General features: G+C 30.9%; 1 protein-coding gene and 1 long non-coding RNA gene across 30 annotated transcripts in view; one reads left to right on the top strand and one right to left on the bottom strand.

The window, feature by feature from the left end:
• Positions 1-13038, bottom strand: part of LOC127704561 (ankyrin repeat and sterile alpha motif domain-containing protein 1B-like) — a 121453-nt gene that overhangs the window by 47998 nt on the left and 60417 nt on the right. For 26 of the 27 annotated variants that reach the window (XM_052208651.1, XM_052208653.1, XM_052208655.1 and 23 more), the window contains 2 exons: positions 3229-3485; positions 401-500 (listed from right to left, as the gene is read on the bottom strand). In XM_052208651.1, the coding sequence (XP_052064611.1) occupies positions 401-500; positions 3229-3485 (357 nt within the window). Of the gene's footprint in view, positions 1-400; positions 501-2733; positions 2825-3228; positions 3486-13038 lie in introns of all 27 variants that reach the window. The other variant, XM_052208654.1, reaches the window with a different exon arrangement.
• On the top strand, positions 9759-10421 carry LOC127704581 (uncharacterized). Of its 3 annotated transcripts, none has more exons than XR_007983394.1 (3): positions 9759-10118; positions 10233-10270; positions 10347-10421. It is a non-coding gene; the product is annotated as an uncharacterized LOC127704581 (long non-coding RNA). The 3 variants fall into 3 exon arrangements; XR_007983396.1 differs by lacking the exon at positions 10233-10270 and adding an exon at positions 10157-10194; XR_007983395.1 differs by lacking the exon at positions 10347-10421 and adding an exon at positions 10157-10194 and having other exon boundaries at positions 10233-10323.

Below are 13038 nucleotides of genomic sequence, written 5' to 3'. Positions count from 1 at the left end.
ACATACGTGCAATCAAATCAATTACTTTAAAAGTGAATCAAAATTAGTACTTTTGTCTTTGTAACTTAAAAAATTTACAATCATTCTAAAAATAATTTCAGCCTTATGATTCACTATGTGCATCATTATTTTTAATTGGTTCCATAACAGAACACAAAACTTGATATTATGTGTGCATTAGTTGATGTACAAAGTACTCAGAATAATGCTGTAAGCTGCATGAAGCCAGTTCTGTACCTAATGTTAGGCAGAAACTCAAGCTTTAGAACTAAATTAAGCCGTGATGGTCAATGCATTTTATCTGGTTGCTGCGGAGAACCACAAATGGGTCTAGATTAGGATGATAGCATGAAGTCAAAAATGTGAAATAGCCTGAATTGTTAAGCTGTAAATAAATTACCTGGAGCAGCCAGATGTTTAGTAAACAAAGCTTCAAACTTTTCAACAAACACTGATTCTCTTTCTATCCCTGAACCAAAGGAGGCCATAATGTCAGCTATCTAGAGAAGAATACTCCAGGTGATAGTAACATGCCAGAGGGTGGTGATCTAAGTCATACTTACAGAGATCAAAAATACTTTTTATAAGGATTGAAAAACATACTTTTTTTTCCTTTCTTTTATCTTTAAGTTGTCATCAAAAGTGTTATGATTATTTATTTTTGATCCCAGTAAATCTACCACATTCAAATATTAATCTTGTAAACAAATTCTAAGTGAAAATAAAAATTTTAATCTGTAATTAAGACAATAAGTTCAAGTCTTAGTATGTAAAATTTTCTAATAAAAAAAAGTCTTAATAATACTTTTTAAAAGACTTACTTTTTGGTCAGAAATGTTAACAGAAATCCGATCCATCATTTAGATTTTGTTACAAGATTTGTATAAATTTAAAACATTCCAGAGACATGCATACAAGCAGAAGACAACAGGACATGATGGCTGATACTTGAATAAAGGACAGATTTCCTGATTAAACATAATTTTAGTTGTAGATATTATCACTTTTCTTATTAGATCATTACTCTTGAATTTATGAAAATAAACAAAATCTTTTCTAATTTAAAATATTTTTTTAATGATTAAAAAAACAAAAACAATTCCTGTTGTATTCTTCAAAGTAATGAAAGATGAAAATGTCACTACAAATACATGTCTACCACGCTTGCAACAGTTAGTAATATTTTTTTATAATATTGCTTTAATATGAATTTCATATGAAAAGATATCCCTCTTTTTAAAATATGCTCAATTTATTGTTTTTTTGTTAAAATGTAGTCCACATTTTTTAATAAAATAATATATCAATTATGTAACTTACTGTAAAAGTTAAGAGGATGGTCAGGGAATTATCTCTTTCAAACAAAAACAATGTTATGTTGAATTGGGTAGGGACAGAAATTCTCCTGTCCCAGTACTTGATATTCTTAGTTTGTGAGTAGAATTCCAAGGATTCTTTAATCTTGGTGAAAATCTAAAAGGAATGATTTTGGTTTCTTTCATGGTCAAAGTAACAAAATACAGGGATCCTTAGGTCAAGAAAATTGTGATTTACAATCAAATAGACACTTGAATTATTAAACTTTTCATGCAAGTGTGATAAACTATTATTTGTGAAAATCAACAGGAATGCACTTTGGAACATGAGGATTTTTTACTGTAAAAGAACCAATACAGGAAGTAACATATAAAAAAAGGTTAAGAACTGCCAGTATTAATACTTTTACAAATCCCTCCCAGGTGCATCCCTGAACAGGCACATTATTCATGCTGAGTCTGTTCCTGTAAGAAGTGGAAAGTGATTAAACATGCTAGGTCTAAAACATTCCAGAATGGCTGCTCTTTAGAAGACAAATTATACCCCACATGCTTAAGTTCCTAAACATTCCACCTAAAATGTATAAAGAGTCATTCTGTTTCATAAAGCCAGTTCTTAGCTATATAAACACAGATGTATATTATGTAACGGGATTTTTTACAAATTATTTTACCAGACAGCAGAATTGCCAAGAGAAATGTCAAATATGTTGATGTATTTCGTTCCCCTAATATTTCCTGATCATTAATTTATCTGTCTACTTGGTATATTCATTCTGCCATTTTTTCATGTTTGCACATTCTTTAAATCTATTACTGAAAGTTAAAATTAATTGGCTGAGATATTAGGCACAATAGATTGAAGCCAAAGCCCTTGCAGTTAGCATTCTATTCTAAAGCATTGCCAATGTCCTAGCTAGCCCCAAATGAAGGGACATGGCACCCCTCTGCATTTTAGTATCTGATGGAAATTACATACTTTTTAATGAAAAAAAATGTTAACCTGTAGAAAAGGCCTTTTACAATCCTAAATTACAAAAATTCCATCAAATATACATTAATTTATAATCAATTGAATTTGTATGTAATTAATTTTATCTATAAACATATTTAAGTTGCCAATTTTCAGACAAGAAAGCGTGCTAACCTGCCCTTCTTCTTAAAACTGTGCCCCCTGACCTTTCATCCTATCTAGAACACTGATAGCTATTGCCATATAACCTTCAAATGATTTATTTTTAAGCTGTTACAATTGTATGCTTTTTGGTTAAATACTGGTTCTGTGTTAAAGAGCTGAAGAATTGGCTTGATAAAATCATTTATCTCAAGCAAAAATTCAAGCAAGGCAACAAAACAATAAAAGTCTATCAGTCAACAGGGAATCAGTCACTGTCCAGGATCATCAGACTGTTTGTACCTTCTAAAAGATGGTTCATGTCCGTGTCATTAACAGACACAGTTTCATCATGAGACAGTTTCCCTCCAAAACTTGAGACAATGTCTGCTATCTGTAAATGGTAAATCAGTCCAATAATTACTCAATACTTATTATTTAATCACTGACAGATTAAAATTAATATGTTCCTTAAATAATAATGTAAATATTTCCCTCTTTTATATATAGATTCTTAAAAGAGAAGACAACTTCAATATGATAGAAAACATTTTTAATTAGAGCTATTAGTTCTTTCTGATGTATCATTAATTTGTTCATTGACATTACAGAAACAATCCTTTCCCTGCACAGAGAATTCATTTTTCATTTTAGTTGTGTAGCTTATAATATACACAAGTTGTATAAATTGTTTTACTGTTTTTTTAGTATGTTATTACATATGTCCTTTATTTTAACAATTCTCAGTGGTTATAACTGATATCTTTACTCAAAAGTATTCCAAAAAATATAGCATACCTGGTCCCATTCATCTTTGTCATCAAATGAGCTATCCTCTTTCATCCCTGACCTAGTCAATTCTAGTGACTTTTCAACGTCTGATCTTTTTTCATGGCCCCCATCTTCTTCTCTTTCCATTACAGGTTCAAAGGTCATGTTGCTTAGGGGTAGTGAGGTCCTCTTACCACTTGTCCTTTTGAGTGGCACAGCCACATGTTCATAAATTTGAGAAACAACTTTTCGTGGTCCACCAATAGCTGATCCTCTCAAAAGACCTGAAAATAATAAAATAAGATGTGATGATATTAAAAGTTTCCTGAAGAAAATGGCCTTATTAGATAGGGCTGTGCAACATTACATCAATAGAAGACACATTCCTACTTCTGTCATATAATCTTTATGTTCCTCATACCATGATAAACATAATAAAATTCTTATTTTGTATCAAATTTTCTGTTTATTCACAAATGAAATATTTTCTGAATGTTATAGTTGCCATATCCTGAAGTGTTGTTGATTAATAACATCAAACATGATGTTGATGTTCAGAAGTGTTGCTCATACACATCCCCCCCTTTGCTTTTACCCTTTAAGCAAGATTACACACTATTCCTTGAGATGAACTTCAAAAACTTTACTTTTTAGTAAATTTCAAAAGTTATAAAACTATTAAAAAATTCGTAAGGGTTCTGCGTGTCTCGCCTACTTTTTCTGTTGTCTATGTTTTCAGTGTGATAGTGTGATAGGGGAATGCACACAATAGATTTACAGTTAATGAAATGGTTTATGAATCTAATAAATGTTTTAAAAACTTTAACTGCAGACTGTATGTAATGTTAACTGGAAGAAAAACTAAGTCCATTTATAAGTAATATATGGAAAAACATGAAATATATTTTTACAAAATATTTTGGATTCAAACATGCCACATTGTTTAAGTATGTTATTATTGTTTTCCTTTCATGAACAATGGTCACATAAGGACTATAAAACTGAGTGGAAAGGAAACGCTTAGTATAATGAGGCTCTCGATCAAGGGGTGAACAAAAGCACCAAAATACAAGCGGCCCACCATTGGTAAACATCCATAGTACATCCATGAATGAGATCACAGTACATATACAGGCCAGTATCTTTTGCTTATTCTGGATCAGTTTTATGGAACGGTCTTACCATATGAAATGCATAAAGTGCAAAACACTTTTTGTTTTAAACAAATTATAAAACGATACTTGAGGCAGTCCCAATATTCAGTCTTGAAATGATTGCAACTCTTACTTTTTTAGAATGTATAATTTTGATTTGTATATAATATCTATTTACTACATGCACTCTGTAACGGTTTTATATGTTCTAATTATGGTACATGTACACTGAACTATCATGACTATACGATTGTGAACTGGCTATGTGTTAATTTGTTGTATGTTTGCTTTTTTTCTCTTATTATTATTTTTTTACTTGTATTGTATATGAGGGCCTCAGGGAAGTTTAGTAATTGTAACTAACTGTGTTTACCCTCTTTAAATAAATAATTTATTATTATTTTTATTATTATTATAGTAACATTATGTAAAACACAGATCCAAGAAGGAGAAAGCGTTTGAATCACCTTGTCAAATTAACTTTTCTACTCTGATTAAAGGTATTAGCCATCAAAATAAATACCCCAAAATTGGCTCCGTAGTTATGTAAGTAAAACCAAAAACTGCTATCATGGAAATGGCACCCATGTAATATTCATTTGAAAGCAGTTTAACATGGCTATCCCATATAGATGCAATAACCCTGAATAAAACAGACAAACAATCATTCTATCAACATTTGATCAAATTATTACATCTTTGAATCAAAGACAATTTTCCAGTATTAATATATAAAATTTTGTAAACTGATTTTGTACGAAAATCTCCCAGACATAATTACTGGTAATAGCATGTCTCAGACAAGACAGGAAACCATAGAACATTATAAACCACCCCTCACACAGAATCAAAAACATCATAAACTCATTAATATAAACACATAACCTTTTTTCCTCTGTCAAGTTTGTAGTTTGTTTTGGTTTCTCCTAATGTATAGCACATTTTTTGGTGTACTTAAGGAATTGATGCAGAAATAATGAACTTCTCAGTAGTATGTGTTTGTCTCTGTAATTCCCATCAACAACAAAGCCTTATGACTGAATTGCAGCAGAAAGATAGTTGGCGTACTGAGGAAAAGTTATACTGTGGATTCATTATCATTCGTGGGATACCAATTTTCGTGGGTAAAGGTCAACCACGAATTTAAATGATCAACGAATCACAAACTCTCTATAGGCTTGTATGCAGAATTTTGCTAAACCACGAATCAAATATCCACCAAAATACAAATTTTCTTCAATCCACGAAAATTGGTATCCACGAAAATAAATGAATCCACAGTACAGCTTATTTGTTGATCTTATTTTCAAAAAACTTCTTTAAACCTCATTCATATATGAGATTTTGTCAAGGTCTTGATCTTTCTCAAACAGAAAAGGAAAAGTACCTGCCTTTATAAAATGACCTGAAGAAGTTGTACCAAATAATCAGTTAATAGATTTCAAAATAAATGCATATATATATTTCATAAAATAAATTATTTCTCAGACACTTTATATTGATGCACACCTGGCAATTATTTTCTAAAACTGGATAAAATTCAGGATTTAAAAAATATATCTTCTTTTTACATATGGTTATTAGATATATATATATCTTTTTGAAAATGCAGCTTGCACTTTGTAACCACTAAACAAATAAGTGATCAGTTAGTTTAATATTATTATTTTTATCACAAAATCATTTTGAAAGGAGCATGCAACATTTAGTTTTCTTCTGTGAACATTCAAGAAACATCAGTATAGATTTTACTCTAACTTATGAATCATTATAATGCCAAGTTAATCTGAAATACTTCAATATATAGGCAAAATTAAGATCCACTTCACACAATTACTACTAATGGCAAAAACTTTAGTGAACATAACATGCTTGAGTGATAACCTAATTGTTTTCAAAGTACCCCTAATCTATAAAGATGGGTTATAAAAACCCTGTTAAACAAATTTAAATATCAAAAATGCATATAATATGACATAAAACCCTTCTTGCATGATTATTTAGACACTAAAAATGAATTTATTACAAGAAGTCTGGTTTTATTACAAGAAGTCTGGTTTTATAACAAGAAGTCTGGTTTTATTAAAACAAAAAGAAACTGAAGATACCAAGGGAACATTCAAAACTCAAAGGTCAAGAGAAACTGACCAAAATTCAAAGGTCAAGAGAAACTGACCAAAACTAAAAGTTCAAGAGAAACTGACCAACACTCAAAGGTCAAGAGAAACTGACCAAAACTCAAAAGTCAAGAGAAACTGACCAAAACTCAAAGGTCAAGAGAAACTGACCAACACTCAAAGGTCAAGAGAAACTGACAATGCCATGACAAATGAAAAGACAAACAACTACACCAACCATTACATAGACAACTAAAGACTGAGCAATGCCAACGCCCCACTAAAAACCTCATTCTACTGTCACTGTTCTAACTCTCAGTAGATGTTTCCATCAATCTTCTTTACTCTACAAAATAAGCCTAATCTTTCTTTTAATAAAAACCACACGATTCATTGATACTGTATTCAAGATCGACAATTTAACAAAAATTCAAAAACTTTCTGTTAACACAGAGATTGAAAGTTTGACTTTTAGATGTTTGAACAAGATAACCAGATGAAAATGATGTATATCTTTTTGATTTCTATACAAATCTATCTTATTGAATGATAACATCAAACACATCTGCCTATTATATCTCTTCAAGGAACCAACCAATCAGCCATGCATTATTTATGAGTTCAAAATAACAAATCAAAAAAATGTTTTTTTTTAAATATACAGTCTGGGTTAAAGTAATTCAATTCACTCTGTGTCAGTATTTTAGATCTCCAATACATTATACACCTGTTATCAAATGGTCAAAGTGACCGGAGCAGTCTATGTTGATGGCTTTCTTGTATATTTCACAGAAACATCATTGTATGGGAAAAAGGCAACATTCTGGAAAAAAACATTCTTCATGTATGAGAAATAGTTGCAACATAGAACTCCCATATCCAGGGGTGGATCGTCATTTTTAAAAGGGGGTGGGGGTAATCCCAACCCAGGATAAGGGGGGGGGGGGGGGTTCCAACCATATGTCCCCATTCAAATGCATTGATTGTCATAAAAAAAGGAGGGGGGGTTTCAACCCCCAGAAGCCCCCCCCCCCTCCGATGTCCCAGCAGCAAATTAGAAGAACAGAAGAAGGGTAAAGGCTGATATCCTGCATATAACATTCTTAACATAGGATAGTCTGTCCTCTCCATTAAACTTAAACATTTATAAAAAACAAATCAATGTACTAATATTGTAGTAATTATGTACGATAAAGTACATATAATTTAGATACTGTTACTATTATTTTAACATCAAACTCCCCCATCAAAGTAAAACTCAATTATCAGAACAATCCTTCCGATTTGAATTATTGATTACACAATTACATAACATGTTTAAGTTCTGTTATAAACATGGCTTTTCTCTTTATATTATATGACAAGGGATTACATGTAATAAAACTATTCCACCAGTAAAACATAAATCAGTTAGGAAAAGGGATTGACTATTTCATTCTTATCTTATAGTCATTACATGTTACAGCCTTTGAATAACTTCTATTCTAAAACTATGTTCCCTTTCATTAGCAATTCCGAAAGTAATGTCATTTCCCTAGCTTACTTCAGTAGATGTTCTACTTTGAAGAAGATAAAAGTCATACTGATACAAGAACTACTTCACCACAAGCTTATATAACTTACCATTAAAAATTAAAAAAAAAACCTTTTGCCTGCATATTGCTTGATTTCTTAATTAAAAGCAGTTCAGAGGAAACAAAAATATTATTAACCTCTGAAATAAATCGTGAATATAGAGATCACATTAATTTCTTAATAACTATAAAACAATGCTTTATAATAAATTAATATCATTCAAATCCCTGTCCATGAAAAGGATATATACTGAATATGAAACTGAATGGTCACAATGAAAAGGAAGAAAAAAACATTTTATTACTTTCAGACCATTTACTAGAACTATTGGGAAGAATAAAGCTAGGTTTAGAGTTACAGGTAATGAAATGTAACTGATTTTCTTCTAAGTGCTGAGATAACTGAACCTTACTTTAACATAGGAACAGTCTGTAGAAGCTGTGAAGTAATTTGTTGTTAGAGAGTTTACTACAAGACTTTTGTTTTAGACAGACATTAACACAGAGTGTGTGCACTTTAACATGAAAATTATAACTATGGAAACAGCATGCATACAGAAAGAGAACAAATATTCAAATATCACATTTTTTTCAACCTTTTATGATATACTGAATCAGGAACGTTAAATAAGGAAATGTGGTATGACTGCCAACAGAGTCCAAATAACATGGATTTTAAGCAATTCAGAGGACAAAAACAATATCTAAAATGACCAAATCTAAAATCAAGGATACTGTTGACACAGAGAAATGTATTGCTTGTGCTTATTTTCAATAGTATAATTTAAATTTTGAAATTTATTCGAGGTCAATAGACAATGAGTCGACTGAAGGGAAGGGCAGAATAATCTCCATTAAAATGAAATATGTCTTTGCTAGTGGTTCCCATTAAAATGACCTAATTATCTGTAAGTGCAACACAAAAACCAGTATTTTTACTTTGATCTGGTAGTCTATTTGTTGTTGGGTTGCTGTCACATTGACATATTTACCCTTTTATTCTACTTTTCTTGAAGTTGAAGTAAACTTGAGACATGCAATAGATTTGTCTGTATACATAACATTTGCTGCTTCAGTATTTATGTATCATAGAATCCAGTTATAACAAACATTAAAGTATGTACATGTGGTAACAAAACAAACCAATGAAGAGTATACAATATAAAGGAAAGCATTAAAGAGAGATGTTTTCATCCACAAAGTGTTATTTCTCCTCCAGTCAGTAACCTATAGCTTTGTTAAGTTTTATAGACCTATAAAAGTCATAATTAAGTCCATTCATCATACAATAAACACATAATCAAAGTCAAAACACATTTACTTCTTATGTACGTATCTTATTTACTCTCAGTGTTATTTATATAAATTACATCCATTAAATGCTTTTTATTAAATGTTTAAGACAGAACTGTTATACTCAAAACTGTTATATAGTAATACAGGAGAGTTAAAAAAAAAGGGGGGATAAATGGTAAATTGTATGTATCAATAAGGGGTTAACATGGTTATTAACATAATTAGTATGCCAAACAAGACTGATCAGGTTAAATTGATTAAACTTAACGATCAATGATTATGTATTTAACTAAATGGCTTACGATTACATATTTTTAGAAAATGAGACACAAAAAACAGAATACCACAGTCCACTATCATGAATCTTTATATTTGCACTTGTTATATGATTTTTGTACCTAACATTACTTGGTTAACATACATATGTGCTTGACATTTTGTTATAGCAACAAATAATGTTATCTTATTGGAGGTTCTGTTATAGCAACAAATAATGTTATCTTATTGGAGGTTCTGTTATAGCAACAAATAATGTTATCTTATTGGAGGTTCTGTTATAGCAACAAATAATGTTATCTTATTGGAGGTTCTGTTATAGCAACAAATAATGTTATCTTATTGGAGGTTCTGTTATAGCAACAAATAATGTTATCTTATTGGAGGTTCTGTTATAGCAACAAATAATGTTACCTTATTGGAGGTTCTGTTATAGCAACAAATAATGTTATCTTATTGGAGGTTCTGTTATAGCAACAAATAATGTTATCTTATTGGAGGTTCTGTTATAGCAACAAATAATGTTACCTTATTGGAGGTTCTGTTATAGCAACAAATAATGTTATCTTATTGGAGGTTCTGTTATAGCAACAAATAATGTTATCTTACTGGAGGTTCTGTTATAGCAACAAATAATGTTATCTTATTGGAGGTTCTGTTATAGCAACAAATAATGTTACCTTATTGGAGGTTCTGTTATAGCAACAAATAATGTTATCTTACTGGAGGTTCTGTTATAGCAACAAATAATGTTATCTTATTGGAGGTTCTGTTATAGCAACAAATAATGTTACCCAATTGGAAACTTGAAAGGACTTACTGTATATGTAAGAAGATGTGGTATGATTGACAATGAGACAACTCTAATTTTTCAGAGACAAAATGATGTTAAAGCAACTATGGGTCATTCTATGGTAACCAACAATGAGGAACACCCATACCACACAGAGAGATATAAAGTCCCCAAAATGACATATGTAAAACAATTCAAACAAGAAAACTAACTGCCTGATTTACATACAAAATAATAAATGAATAAACTGCTTCGCTGAGCGCAGCTGGATACTCCTGCAGAGGTCCAACCCTGAACAGTTGGGGCAAAAATGGACACAATATTCAAGCTTGATACAGGTCTGAATTTGGAATGTAATTAAATATTTGACATATTATAGGTTTCTGAATAAATGTAGTCAAAGAATTTGAAATTGGTTATATGAATTGAATTTATATTCAATTAAAGATTTCTTGCTGTTGTGCAATACACTGTGCTGTTGCGCAATACTTAGTAAATCTGTTGTCAAGACTATAAACAAATAAAATCTTATAACTCGGAAAAGTAAAATCCAAAATTTATAAAAATCAAAAAGGAGCTTACAAAGATAGATATAAACAACTTACCAAAGTTTCATAAAAAATGCTGAAAGCATTTTTGAGTTATTGTCCGAAAACTGGAAAATCCCCCCTTTTTTAATGAATAAAACCCCAAAACTTGGAAACAGTAAATCCGAAATTTATAAAAAATGAAAGGGAGCTCAGGTCAATAGATATAAACAATTCACAAAAGTTTCATGCAAATTGGTGAAATTGTTTTTGAGTTATTGTCCGAAATCTGGAAAAAAAAACCTTTTTTAATGAATAAAACCCCAAAACTCGGAAACGGTAAATCTGAAATTTATAATAAACAAAAGGGAGCTCACATCAATAGATATAAACAATTCACCAAAGTTTCATGCATATTGGTTAAAGTGTTTTTGAATTAATGTCCGACATGTTGACGACGGATGGACAGACGGTCAACGGAACGGGCGTATAAAAACAAATATGATATACAGCAACAAACAACCACTTCATTACAGGCTCCTGACTTGGAGACAAGCACATACAGAATGTGGCAGGGTTAAACAGTGTTTGCGGGCTCCAAACCCTCTCCCTGTGAATATATGGGAAAGATAGAACATAGAAAGTTTGGGATACACTTGTTTATTGATTTTTCTTCTGTAATGAAGACTTCTTCCTATATCATCTTGGTAAAATATGTCACGGATTATGAGTTTTTATTATCTATTATCTAATTTGAATGTCTCCAAGGATCAATTTTCCATTACAATTATTCATCATATGATTACTGGGTAACATTCTATAAAACAAACCAGACCAACAGTGAATCATTTCATCAGCTACTCAGATCTCTCTCATGTACACCAGAATTTAATTAACTTGTAAAGTACATTCTTGAAGACAATATTCATGTATCCCATGACAAAACAAATGAAAAATATTAAGATCAATTAAATTGTCTTTAGTGTTTGAAGTTTTATTCATATTTTAAAGAATGTAATGTTAATGCCTGTTCCTTTTTATGCTCCCAATAATTTGATTGTATCTGACAGTCCTTCCTTCGAGTCATGCAGTCATTCCAGAGTCTAGTATTGTGTAGCTGCATGCATGTATGATTATTTCTATAAATCCTAATAGTACAAATTTCTTTTCGGTTAGGCTTTGCTAGGTAAAATATGGCCTAAAGGGCTTTTCTTTTTTTAAAGATAATATTGTTTCGTCATACCAGTTTGTACAACTGCACTTTATGTAGTAAATTTCATCAGACCCTTTAAAGATTAACCAAATGTTCTTCCTATTACATGTATATCCTCTCAACTGACTTCACTATATCAATCTTTTACGTGGGCTATCTATGTTATACATGTATCTACTCACCAAATTTACTGATATTATAGAGAACTCAACTTTTTTGTTTACTTTTCAGCAAGTGGACAAGAACCTTTATCAGACAGAATATTGCAGTATATTATATGGTTGTTGTCCAATTAAAAAGTCAAATTTTAATTACTTCCTGCATAATTTTCTAAGTGAAAAGATTCATTGAACTCCTGGCTGGGTTTGAACATCCTAATGAAAAGCACTAAGTTAAGGAACAAGGTATTAACAATACATTCTAACTTTGGCTGATCAATTTGTCATACCTTATGAGATTTGTGATTAAAAATTAATTTCTAATGTAAACAGGACAGGTAATTAACTAACTTAGTTGTTTATGACAGGTAGTTTTACCTGTCAATCAATCAATCAATAATTACCTCCTAACTCCATGTCAACTATATAAATAAAACACCTTGAGGGTAAAACAGATTTATGTAAAACTTGGTGAACTGCCCATCAACAGTAACAAGGTAGTGAATATTAATGAAGGGTCACATGTCAAAGACATTAAATTACACAAGAAATTTAACATAATAATGTACATATGACCCAGCACTGTACATACAGAATTTCTCTTCTCAAGTTAATGCTCTTTTACTAAAATACAATGTCTTTGGTTTTCCTTTCTTATGTGATGTTGGGTTGCAGCTGAGAATCTCAATGACATAAAACTAACATCTCATCTATATTTAATACTTGTTA

Source organism: Mytilus californianus, unplaced genomic scaffold (genome assembly GCF_021869535.1).
Source record: "Mytilus californianus isolate M0D057914Y unplaced genomic scaffold, xbMytCali1.0.p SCAF_6, whole genome shotgun sequence".
Lineage (NCBI taxonomy): Eukaryota > Metazoa > Mollusca > Bivalvia > Mytilida > Mytilidae > Mytilus > Mytilus californianus.
This window is presented reverse-complemented; position numbering and strand designations above follow the sequence as displayed.